This window comes from Rhipicephalus microplus, chromosome 7 (assembly GCF_043290135.1).
Source record: "Rhipicephalus microplus isolate Deutch F79 chromosome 7, USDA_Rmic, whole genome shotgun sequence".
NCBI lineage: Eukaryota > Metazoa > Arthropoda > Arachnida > Ixodida > Ixodidae > Rhipicephalus > Rhipicephalus microplus.
The window spans coordinates 124,832,801-124,846,066 of NC_134706.1; the positions used below are offsets into that span (position 1 = coordinate 124,832,801).

The following is a 13,266-nucleotide window of genomic DNA, read 5'->3' on the forward strand; positions in this document are numbered from 1 at the left end:
TTCGCGTTTTTCTGATAGCATACATGATGCCTGGTCTTTGCCAAATTTTCTACCGGGGCATCTGTCACTGCTGTGTCCACTTTGTTTGCATACTCCGCATCGGCTGAAAGTATTCCCTTTCGTGCGGGACCAGCAGTCGGCTGCGCGATGGCCTGCCTTGTCACAAAGGAAACAGCGACTTGCAGGCTTCTCCGTCTTCTTCGCGGACTCCGGCTTGGACACCGAAGGTCCCGGATCCTTGGGAATCCGTTCTCTTCCTAAGTTTGTGAGCGCCTGTGCTTCCATGAAGTTATCGGCAGTCTCGCAAAGCGAACTCAGGGTTTTGCAACTTCTCTCCTTGAGAAAGATCCTGAGTGCCGGAGAACAACCCTTCATGAATTGCTCACTTATCATCAGATCTCGCAGGCTAGCAAAGCTTGTCTCCGTTTTTCCCACTTCAAGCCAACGGTCAAAGTAGCGGAAAGTCTTGCAGCATACTGCAGACCAGTCTCGTTTTCTTCGGGCTTCGCTTTACGAAATTTTTCGCGGTAGCCTTCCGCAGTATAGCGGAACCTCTGAAGAAGCGCCGCTTTCAGCTGATCATAATTCAGCACAGCTGTTGGATCTAACCGGCCTATGACTGTTAGCGCTTATCCTGTCATGCATAGGCTAAGCGAAAGAGCCCACTTTTCACGCGGCCACCCTTGACACGTGGCGACCCGTTCAAATCGCTGCAGGTAAGCGTCGAGGTCGTCCCGAGCCTCATTGAAGGGCGGAATCAGTTTATGAGGACTGCAGACCTCTGTTATTCCTCTGGCGCTCATGCTGGATCCTTCTTGTTCGTCAGCCACCATTGGCTGTACCCTGCTTGCGCTCTCCTGAAGTCGAAGCTTCAGTTCGAGGATCTTCAGCTCTTGTTCCTGCACCTTCTGCTGCTGCTCTAACAGCTTCTGCTGCCTCTCAGCGTTTTCTTTCGCGATCTCGCGCTCCCTAGCACGCTCATCTCGAGCTTCAACGCACTCTCGCTCAACCCACTCTCTGAGCTCCTCGTTCTCCAACCCTAGCTGTCGGCCAAGTGCAATAAATTTCTCCCTGTCCATGACAAAGGCTGCGTCTGAGTAATGGCTTTAGATTTTAATAAGCCATCCTGGCAGGCTCACCAATTGTGGTGGTTCTTGGGCCCTCAGACGCAGAAACCCAAGACAAGGACAAGAGAAACATCTATTGACTTCACACACAAAACAATCACAACACTGTGGCTATCTGTACAACACACTGGCTCCGTAATTCAGTCATACAGTCCTTATGTCTACGGGCCCGCGAGTAACCCACGCGTCCTCACTACTCGAAAGTCTAATTCCGTCGGGTGCCACTCACGCTCCCGCTGAAGACGATGGCGTCGACGACGCAACCTCGCCACGGGGAGGTTGCCAAGTGCACGGAAGCTCACGAGCAGACCATCAGCTGCTCGTGCTGGACCAGGCGGCCCCACGCTGCGGCCGACGCAACACCGAGGTCGCACCTTCAATTGGCGGTTGTGCAGGACCGGCTCCGACGTGGCACCGTGGCCACAATCTCGGTGACTGGTTGTGCCGGACCCGAGTCTGGACAGGATCAGCCGCTTGCCCTGGCCCGCACGCTCGTCCGCCACAGGAACAGCATGTCAGGCCCGGCCCGGAACCGCCACTCGCCTCAGGAACATGCCACGCTCGTCCCGGTTGGGTTGGTGACACCCGCTCGTTGGTTCGGTCCCCTGAGGCCCAACGCCTAGCGCTCTTGCTAGCTGGCCGCGTTCTTCCTCTGCCCGTCGCTGTTCCGAAACTCACGCGCTCACGTTCGTCTGACCCCGTGCACACTTTCGTCTTCGTCGGTTATTTTCCGCTGTCGGTTTCACTTCCAGTTTTGATTTTGGTTGTGAGAAGCACTCTTACCACAGTAACAAAACATATTAATAAGTATGCACTTAGCGGTTTAAGGATGCACTAGGGGCCGGATTTCACGATCGCGTTCAATTCTTAAAGGCGAAGCTTAAGGGTCCCCCAATTTTTTTTTTTGCAAAGCTCTCGTTTTTATCAATAGTGTCACATAGTCAGTGCAGCGTAATCAACACTGCTGTCTTTGGCGTTAGGTATCTACGGATTTCTAAAGTAAAAGACTCGCTGCAAAACACAACGTATTGTTGTCGCGTATCTAATATGCGTAATGCTTGTTTCTTGATTCACAATGTTCAGAAGTATGAACGGAGCAACCAGATTAAGATGGGTGGTTTTTCAGCTTGGGCGTCATCTTTCGCCGGTTGGCTGATTTGTTCTACAGACAGCCAGACCAAAGTTTCGGCGTCGCTCTCCCATAGTAGTGTACCAAGTGCTTTAAATCGTTAACCACTTTTTCTAAGCACAAAACCCGTCATTAGTCTTGGTTTTGTATTGTCGATTTCGTTCGTCGTCCAGCATAAAGGTTACCTAGTACTCTACATCTAAACACAAGAAGAATCCCAGCGATAAACCATCGTGTATGAAAAAAAAATGATGACACGCTTCTCACCATGACCTGCCATTTGTCCTTGGTTTCCGAAAGGGTCAAGATCGCAAGTAGACAGTTTTTAGAGTGGAACTTGCGCTGCCCTCGTCCACTGTTATCATCGAAAAGGTGAATGGCCGTAACAGTGCACATAGAACAGTGGCATATTGGACGCGACCGATTGATGTGCAGGATAGACTTAGCGCCCTCTTAAACATATAAAAGGACCGCCTTCCTTTTGCGTCATTTAAGCTTTTAACGAATTTTATATCCTTAGAAGGCGTTTCTGTTTCGTAAAAATATAATCGACTTCTACTTTACTTGCATTTTCTTAGTTGAAAGCTCGGTGCTCCGAACATTCTTAACAAAAATCTTCTATTCTACTAGAACACAACCATGATTCTTGACCTCTAAGTAGTGACGTGGCTAAAAAGTTTTACCCCATTGGGGGCAGGGGGAGGGCCAAGAGTGCGAATAAAATGAAGGTTTTCTAACATACTCGAAACTTAAGTTACAAGGTTGTTCTAGCTTTGCTGCCGAAAGGAAGAGAATATGTTGTGTTCTGATTTTCTATTGATTGATTCGTGGGGTTTAACGTACCAAAACCACCATTTGATTATGAGAGACGCCGTAGTGGAGGGCTCCGGAAATTTTGACCACCTGGGGTTCTTTAACGTGCACCCAAATCTGAGTACACGGGCCTACAACATTTCCGCCTCCATCGGAAATGCAGTGTTCTGATTTTCTATCTATGCGGTTTTTCTCCTTGGAGAATATTCCTATCGCTACAATAATGAAAACCCATCACACCGTGTGCATAGCCATGGACAAGAACACTGCTCATTCTCGCCCGTGGTAGGAATTAACATTGCTATATTCTTCATTTCGCAGTTTACCGCGCACCTGCTCTGTAAATGTATCACTGTTAGAGCAGCGGGAGTGTACCCTGGAAAGTCTCAGAACATTATTGAATGACAGTTGTCTTCATAACAATAAGCCGGGCGCGTGTATATTGATTAAAGATTTACTGCTCATTCAATTGCAGATTTACGCATCTGTTTTCGAAGCGTCCCTAACAATCACCGCTTGCGGTGAAGCTGGCGCTTGATTGAATTTTTGTGTTTCTCGGCGTCGCCACTTCAAACAACCGCATCGACATAAGCGATCGACTGTGACGCTAGTCACCGGTCATTTACAGGCTAAACATTTCTTTGCGGGATTTCGTTACGTCGTTACAGCTCATAAATCAATTACCGTCATAGCCCCTTCAGGCTTCAAATCTACAAAAACGAGAACGTCACTATAAATAAACAAGAGAAGGTTCTTTTTAAAGGCTTGTTTTCTTTGCTAGACACAGCGTTGATGACAACCATCACGCGCTACGCCACTAGGCTAATGAGTACTCTATAGCCGTCATGGCTATGAGCGGCACTAACACTAGTAATAGTTTAATGCACACATATACCCAAAAAGAGTACGAGAGGATGACCGCCGCCTTAGCTCAATTGGTAGAGCATCGAAGAAAAAAAAGAACTTCATTCAAGCCTAGATGATACGCATTCCCTAGGTAAAATTAACAGCGGTAGCAAAGCAAACGCACAAGGCACCTCTCGTATAAGACAGACATGCACGAGCGCCGACTACGAACTGCTCCATTCCTTGGGGTGTCAATGCATATATACGCCCAAGCCAGCATTACCGCACATGTGCGAAGAACAGCAGTTCTACACAAAAGTGGTACTGTTATGATATCGGATTATTAGGTACGCGAAGACAAGATCTAGTGTTCAGATTGGTGCAGGGGCCGCTGATACAAATATGAGCTTTTTCACAACATGGGAAGCTGCTAAAGCCAGCCGTGCATGCTCATTCTGCCTGTCTTTTCTAATCCAGTTCCCCTATCGCTAAAACGCCTGAGACGCGTGGTTCAGTCCCCGTCGGCGGCAAGTTGTCTTTTCGTTCATTTAAGTTTCTTCGCATTCATGTATTACTCAGTGCAAATGACGTTCTCTACACTTTATTTGGCTTGACTGTAGGTTGGCTGTAGGTGATGCTGCGTCAAACAAACGAAACAAGTCCTTAACACTGCCGGTCTCTTGTTCAAGTCAGCATACAGACAGTCACACGTTACCCGCATAGGCCGCCTGCTTTGTAAGCGCTGTTGCGCAGGTGACAAAAATACCAACAGAATGACCATATGTTTGCTTAAAAACACAAGACGTGTGCGTACATAAACTACAAACCTATACTCGAAACGAAACATATTTTCCGCACCATGGTGAAGCAAGCCACTTCTACTGACAAGAATAAGGAAGAGTACCGCTGATCCGGTGCAAGTGCTGCTAACGAAAATACGCATTTAGCAAGAACTGCACAGGTGGCATGATTTTAAGATTTTATAAGGACCTTTTAAACCAAGATAAAAAGCCGCATCGTTGTAAAATAGGTCAAAAACAGATAATAGTGTTATAGAGAGTGCAACAGACGAAGAAACAACTAATGAAAACATTTAGAGAAGCAAGTAAAATTAACTATGTAGGGCAAGAATAGCTTTTTATCTCTATTTTGTAGTTGCTAAGAACGCCACTCGCTTGCTGCGAGCGCAGAAGCCTGAAGGAAGGTTTCATTGCGTGGCCATGTTAAGTTAACGCATAATTCTTCTAATTTTGTGATTATCTGTAGAGGTTGCGAAAAGTGCCCTAGGTTATAATATTTTATTTATGGCTATACTCCCTCGACTATGTACGTGCTCCATGCAAACCGACAATGTGGTCAATGGTCGCAAAATGTTGTTAAGAAATTTGATTTGTGAACTTTATCTGGAGTGCGTTTTAGCGGCTCTGCTGAGGCGCACAGCCATCTAAGTCACACTTGTTGTTAGAGGGAAAGGAACACAGAGAAACGCACACAGTAGCATCGCTTGACTTGAGCTCACGTTTTGCGTATAGGATGCATGACGCTTGAAGTGATAGCTACAAAGTTTATCTAATTTGATTGTTAAGTCGTCATTACGTGAGACGTTACCCGCATAGGCCGCCTGCTTTGTAAGCGCTGTTGCGCAGGTGACAAAAATACCAACAGAATGACCATATGTTTGCTTAAAAACACAAGACGTGTGCGTACATAAACTACAAACCTATACTCGAAACGAAACATATTTTCCGCACCATGGTGAAGCAAGCCACTTCTACTGACAAGAATAAGGAAGAGCACCGCTGATCCGGTGCAAGTGCTGCTAACGAAAATACGCATTTAGCAAGAACTGCACAGGTGGCATGATTTTAAGATTTTATAAGGACCTTTTAAACCACGATAAAAAGCCGCATCGTTGTAACATAGGTCAAAAACAGCTAACAGTGTTATAGAGAGTGCAACAGACGAAGAAACAACTAATGAAAACATTTAGAGAAGCAAGTAAAATTAACTATGTAGGGCAAGAATAGCTTTTTATCTCTATTTTGTAGTTGCTAAGAACGCCACTCGCTTGCTGCGAGCGCAGAAGCCTGAAGGAAGGTTTCATTGCGTGGCCATGTTAAGTTAACGCATAATTCTTCTAATTTTGTGATTATCTGTAGAGGTTGCGAAAAGTGCCCTAGGTTATAATATTTTATTTATGGCTATGCTCCCTCGACTATGTACGTGCTCCATGCAAACCGACAATGTGGTCAATGGTCGCAAAATGTTGTTAAGAAATTTGATTTGTGAACTTTATCTGGAGTGCGTTTTAGCGGCTCTGCTGAGGCGCACAGCCATCTTGTTGTTAGAGGGAAAGGAACACAGAGAAACGCACACAGTAGCATCGCTTGACTTGAGGTCACGTTCTGCGTATAGGATGCAGGACGTTTGAAGTGATAGCTACAAAGTTTATCTAATTTGATTCTTAAGTCGTCATTACGTGAGACGTTATTCGTTCAAGCTTTGTGTTGCACGTGCATTTTTTGCAAAAACCTAATCTAGATTTCTTTTTGTCAGGGCGACTGACCGTACTCTTATGCACCAGTGTACTCGCCCGGTGGGTGAGCTTATTTTCGCAGATCTAAACCTTCGACTTCTAAGACCTCACGCGTCAAAGTCATCATAAGTTTAAACTACATTACTGTTAAACATACCTGGACAATGAACCATGTAACTAACGTGGCGGCAAAGCTCAACAGCAACGTTTCGAGTGTAATTCGGGATTTTACCGTCCTTGTAAAGTGTAACGAAAAGCTGCGCCAGAGGGACCACTTGTGCGCACCTTTTGTGGCCGTTGGCACGTAACTCTGATAACTGGAAGCGCTGCTACCTTATCTGTGCACACGGAAAGTGTACGAGCACCCGTTTATTTGGGGCGTTAATAATTATAGGCGCCCTGAGGAATTTCATTCAGTGGAGAATAATGTTAGCTGGCTGTGTCTGTGAAGAATGAGCCAGTCAAGCTCCTAATAATGAAACTATTCGGCAAAGTTGTCCACGAAAAGTGCAAAATCAGACGAAGCAATACATGCTGTACACTGATTTCAGTTATCAGAGTCGTGCCTTCCCGAGGTTTTATCTATGAGTGGTGAGCACGGCTGTACTTTACATGCGGTATCGGATGTTCGAGTCTTTAGGTTAGGGGCCGCAATATTTGTAATTGCCTCTACAATTGCAGAATAAGCTGTTCTTTACGCGTTGTGCTCATAAGCTTATCATAATAATAATCTCTACTATAATTGAAAACGCCCCTCAACAATCTGACACGGTGTGTATAAGGTATTACTTACATGTTTAGAGCCTGGCATGCAAAAAGAAATAGAGAAAAAATGTTTCTGCGGCTATATGCTGTAGGGTTCTATGATAACAAAAGAAAAAACAAAAAGCAAAGATTGTTGAAAAGTGATGAGTTTAGAAAGTGGCGAAAGCTTACATATATTCCAGTGAACCGAAGTGTCACCCATCGTGACCCCGAATCAAGGCCGCAGGCTGCTTGTCACATAGTTCGGCACGCGCGGCGATGCGCCACTACATCCGGCCAGCTGCGACTTGTGCACAGCTAATAAGCGAACAGCAGCGCACTCATGAATACGACATTTTAGGGTGAGTGTAGAGTCGTTGCTCGCAGTTCACTTCTCATTACGTGTTGCAGTAGTATGGCCTTCTTGAGGTACACGTGCTTTAGGCGCATGTCTTCTCAGTATCCCGTCATCGTGCCTAGAGCGGCTGTAGTCAGCGACGAAATGTTGGCAAGCGTGGCTGGTTTAGGTAAGCATGCATTGTTTTTCCCCTCCTAATACTGTCTCTATCAACCAGAAAGCAGTTGGGAAATAGATAAGCATGCACGACTTTTATCTCTTTATAGAGCCCCCATCAACTAGCGCAGTTGTGAAATGGGCGTTCTTACTCTGTCTGCTAATTGTTACCAACAAAAACTTTATCCCTATAAGGCCGCATGAGTATTTGGAATATTCGGCGTGCACGCCACGAACGCGCCATGAAATGCTGTGAATATTATGTTGCTGTGCATATGTACAGTTCACATCGACCTCCCGCCATGACCAAGTGGTTGTGGTGTTGGAGTGCGAAACCGAAACGCACCACTTTGAGTACTGGCAGCAGTAACCACATCACGTTGACCTACACCTACTGAACAGTCACTCAGAACAACAAAAGCGACACACATGAAGGTGTAGGCAAGATTCGAGTACACTCTATGGTTTAAATGCTAGAAGCCCATATACTATTGTGTGCAATATGAGTGGCCAAATACGAGCACAGCACCAATAACTTCATATATGACGCGAGGTTATTTGCGATGGCCACTGTCGAAAATAATGTCGAAAGGGCGTAAAATGGTTCCGCTATATGTCGGTGCGTCCGCCTTGCTGTTACAATCCCGGGCCCCTCACGAGTACAAGGTGAGCATGCCTAGCAGATCATGGCAGTGGCCTGTCTATAGACTCCACAGAAAAGAACGCTTTTGAATTCACTTGTGCGGGGGCGTTGAATGAAGGTACATGAAAGTGTAATTTTACTAGAAATTTTGAATTTAGTAAACGCTCTTGCACTATGCGGTGCGTGAGTGCTACAATAAGCTTTACCATAACAAGCTGTTAACTGGACTATGTTTCGCATAACGTGAAAATGGAGGTGTTTTGGGAGAGATGAACGTTAGTAAAAAGCTTCGCATCTTGCTGTAATAATACTTCACAGCGCCATCGTGAAATCCTAGGACTGGGCTTCGAGGCTGTTCACCTCACGGTCTCATGTCCCTTGTCAGAGTGCTCAGGCTCCTACTGATATTCTTAGGTGTGCGTTAAAGAAGCAAGGGTAGCAGAAATACCAGAGCTCTCACCTACGGCTTTACTTTTGAAGCACCTGCACGTTCAAGCATTATTACTGGTGTTCAAATAAGTTGTGCTCCGGTAACTAATTCTACAATATGTTGTGCTCAGATAACATGTTAAAACGTTATTACTGGTGCTTCATTAACTAGTTATTGATGTAGTGTGCGTAATTTCTTTAGAAAATGAAAGAGGTCTGGTGAATATTTTCTTAATTTTTATACGTTCGTCATAGCTTGCGCCAAGTGACAAAGCTTGTAAGAGCTTCAGACAATGAAGCTGGCTCACCAGCAAAATGATATTTCAGATCACCGTCATATTTTGTTGACGTGGATTAGGAATGCAGAACAATGACTCAGAAGAGCCCAGAAAGAAATGTATGGACATGCAGGATGGTTTCCTATATGAAATGCAAGAAAGGATTCCTAATGGTAGAAATATATCTTTAATACTGATAAGTACTGCTAGTTCTGAATTGTAGACTGAACAAGACTGTGTAGACTATTATGCAAGGTCGAACAACCATTTTATGGACAATGAAAAAGGCAAACTCGACTCAATACAAGTTGAAAATAAAACGATGTGCCCGATCAGTCCTTCCTTTAGTAGTCATATTTTGATTACCGCATGAAATGAAGCATTCAGACGTCTACTTTGCTAATGAATAGTATATTTGGTTTGACCAGGAACTTGCGTGTTCCTGGCATATCGTCTTAGTTTCTTTTCAAGCACGAAACGTCGACCTATGCATTCACGCAGGTAGGGCGTTTGCCAGGAACGCCTAAATTTGTTCAATTTCTTAAAGCGATCATCTGATCTTCTATTCACAAAGCTGAAATTGATGACGCTTCCATGAACTTCAACACATCTGCTCAATGCTGCGCAACGACTGTCAACCGTGCAGCCACAAGGCAAGAAGATGCTCAGGTTTCAAAATGCGGGGGCACCTCGTTTACAACAAGCTAACCGAGCACTTGTACCTAGGAAGCAGGGTGCCCCCCCCCCCTTCACGCAGTAAACAAAGCAGAGCTCAGGTCATGTACGCTAAGGATCTTGCAAAAAAGAAGACACCCGAACCCACTGTTAGTTAACAAGACTTATCCGAAATTCTGTACTCCTGCAAAATGCGATAAATGCCACGACGCCAGAGACCTCACTCATATGCTCTGGCACTGTCCCAAGTTACACATCGACAAGAAGAACGCTGAAGGATGGTGGGACACAGTTGTAGGCAGTCCTACCTTAGAGGGACAGTGACAGCTGTGGGCAATCAAATAGACCCACGCAGCGCTATGTCTTAAGTGTCTTCAGTCTGAAACGTTCCCTGCGCTTTCAGAAACGATATTTCTTAAAACAAAGGCTACGCCTTTCTCTCCCAACGAGGCAGTGGCTAGATTGGGTTTGATGCACCGGTGCGACCTATTGTCCTTTAACAAATTTCTTTGATGCATCCACGTACTTTGAGATGGCGGGCGCGTGGCGTATTTCTCTTCAGCCCTCCTGATCGCCGCGTTCCGCGGCAAAACTAACGTGTACCGCCTCACGTACACGGCTACCGCGAGATGCCGTATTCACTGAGGATTCTGGTGGTGGCGGAGACTACGGCAGAAAGAAGGGCGCCTGGGATACCTGCGGGAGCAAGGTATTAGCGCGACAGTGTTAGAGAACTCATGTCGCAGAAATTCAGCCGTCAGCGCCGGCACCGAGAGCGAAAAATTGTCTGTGAGCGAAAGAAGAAGAAAGAAGCAAATAAAATAAAGGACTTTTCTGGTCCCATTGAGGATTGAACCCGGGCCGTTCGCGTGGCAAGCAGGAGTCCTACCACATAGCCACTGTGCTTTTTTTTCTTTTACTAATAAAGAAAAAAAAACATAGCCCCTGTGCTACTTGCAGCTGCTTCGGGAAATAACCCTACATAAATGCCATGTAGTGGAAGGAGTCTCCTTAAAGCATTTCGTTCGACAGGTGTCACGACGAAAGCGAGCCCATTCGGGAATTTGTAGGCGCATTTGGGAGGCCATCAAACTACGTCGAAAAAGGCTGGTATAGTGCAGCCATCGCCGCTAAAATGCACAGGGACTTTCAAGCAGCTCTAAAAATGGACAACTATGTCCATCTAGCGGAAAACATATTATTCCTTTCCTGAGGCGTTCATCAAGCAAACAGCAAACGCTAGATAATGTGCTGCCATCTTTGAGGCATTGTGAGACTCTTTATGACCTCCTACATGGTGAGTGCGCGGCTTGTATCTTGGAAGCCATGAGACTGTTGCTTTAGATCTAAAAACTGTATGTACCATTCACACGCACGCGCGCGTGTGTGTGTGTGCAATCTGTGAGACATTGTGAAAAACGTGTCTCGACTGCAGCAAGGCGCCGTTCTACCAGAGGCAAGCGGCCACACTGCACAGTCACTGCATTACTATAGATACGTCATGCTTGTGCGCGCACGTGTTTGTGTGCGCGAGTGTGTGTGTGTGTGTGCGTGAGTGTGTGTAACAAACCATATTATTGCGCACAGGCACGAAGACAACGAAGTGTATAAGTGAATGCGCTTGTCTCCAGGAGGGAGAAAGGAAGAAGAGGATCAGGAGAATCTCTGACCAGTCGGCCGCTTCTGAGCTGCTCCTCACGACACTTTCAACCTCTAGACGTCTCTATCAAACGTAACAGAGTGGTGCAGGAGCTCGGTGAGCGCTTGAACTACGAAACGATCACTGCCACAGCTTCGACGAAGCCGTCGACTTGCCGTTCTCCCACCATCTGCCATGAGGGATTTCGTCATGCCCGAAGAAGCGGGCGTTCCCAGGACAGCACCATCTGGTCCGCTTCCGTACTACCGTGTAGGAAAAGCCGGAGAAGATGTCGACGCCTGGCTTACCAAGTACAAACGTGTGAGCAAGTCCAACGGTTGGGATGCGGCCGCTCAGCTAGCCAACGTAGTTTTCTCCGTGACCGACACCTCACTGGTATGTATGGTAAGAGAACCACGAGGGTGCACACAGGACGTGGGACCTTTTTGTTGAAGAGTTCAGGGCGTGTTTCGGCGACTCGGTTGCTAAAAAGAAGCGGGCTGAGCAAACACTGTCGCAACGAGTACAATTACCAGGTGAGACACGCACCACTTACATAGAAGAAGTGTTAAGGCTGTGCAAGGTAGTCTGTGCACCATGTCGGAAGAGGACAAAGTCGGTCATCTGCTCAAAGGAATGGCTGACAATGTGTATAATTTTCTAATTGGAAAAGAAAGCCTCAGTTCTGTGTCCAACGTCATTCAGCATCGCCGGACGTTTGAAACGCTGAAGATACGTCGAAATGCGCCCAAGTTTGGTCGGTTGGCTAACGTTACAACTGTTGCCATTGTGGACACGAATCCTGGCCTGGACCTCTTTTCTACCATTCGACAGATTGTTCGCGAGGAACTGTCCCACCGAGAAATGTCATGTTCGATAGCTGACCATCGCGAGTTGTGTCTGCCACAAGAGGCTATAGATGTGCCTCCTTTGACCACATGGCAACCGACGATGAGCGCGGTAACTGTGGAGTGCAGCCCAGGCCCGGAGTTAAGGATGACAAACCGACTTTTCGCTTCGCGGTATGACCTACGCCTTCAGCGCACGCCTCCTCGACACCCGACGTCTCGTTACGACGTACCCAAACAGTACATCCGTTACACAAGAACAAATGATGACGCTCGATTCATCGGCGAGCGACCAACGTTTTGACTTCGGCCGTTGTGCTATTCTGGCGGTGTTCCAGGCCATGTATCGCGGTTTTGCAACCGTCTGGTGACTCCTCGGTATCACCAACTATACGACTTTTCACGACCCTTCGAACAGTCTCATGGGGTCCGGCGGCCAGCCCACATACCACCTGTTGACAACTACTGGCCCAGCAACTTTCTCAACCACTCCCCGGCATCTGAGAGTAGTTTAACGCCCCCACCGCGACCTCACGCTCATCGTTCTCCTTCACCGCTGCGTCGCAAAGCGCCCTTTTCACCACCGGAAAACTAGCCAGCGCGACCGGTGGGGGTGAGGTCACTGAAAACGTGCTACTGACAGAAATACCTCCTGTGTGGATGTTTAAAAACTGAATGCGTGTTTTGGTAGAATATGTGCCTGTGATGGCCTTTGTGAACACAGGTGAAACGATTTCCGTGATACGTGCTTCCTTGGTGATACCACGAGAGATCGACACGGGTCCAAAGTTGATATTTTAGATTTCATTGAGTATTTTATATTTCGTGCACCTCTCACCAGGTAGCCCGAAAGTCAACTTCGTTTTATTATTAACGGCATAACTTACAAGAAAAAAAATCAAACTTCACCAACATGGAGGCACCAACTTTGTCAGCTGTCATTTTCGAAAATTGCAGATGCTATAAAAAGACAAATATTTTTGTTTCAAGGAAGACATTTTTTACCTGAAACGTATGGCTAATGAAGAATGAATTCATGCTGTTT

The 13,266-nt window shown here is 46.4% G+C and overlaps 1 protein-coding gene across 1 annotated transcript in view; it reads left to right on the plus strand.

The window, feature by feature from the left end:
* The first annotated feature begins 11,970 nt into the window (after window positions 1-11,970).
* Window positions 11,971-13,266, plus strand: part of LOC142767856 (glutathione hydrolase-like YwrD proenzyme) — a 97,361-nt gene continuing 96,065 nt past the window's right edge. The window contains exon 1 of the mRNA XM_075870103.1: window positions 11,971-12,130. Within this exon, the coding sequence (XP_075726218.1) occupies window positions 11,971-12,130 (160 nt within the window). The remainder of the gene's footprint in view (window positions 12,131-13,266) is intronic.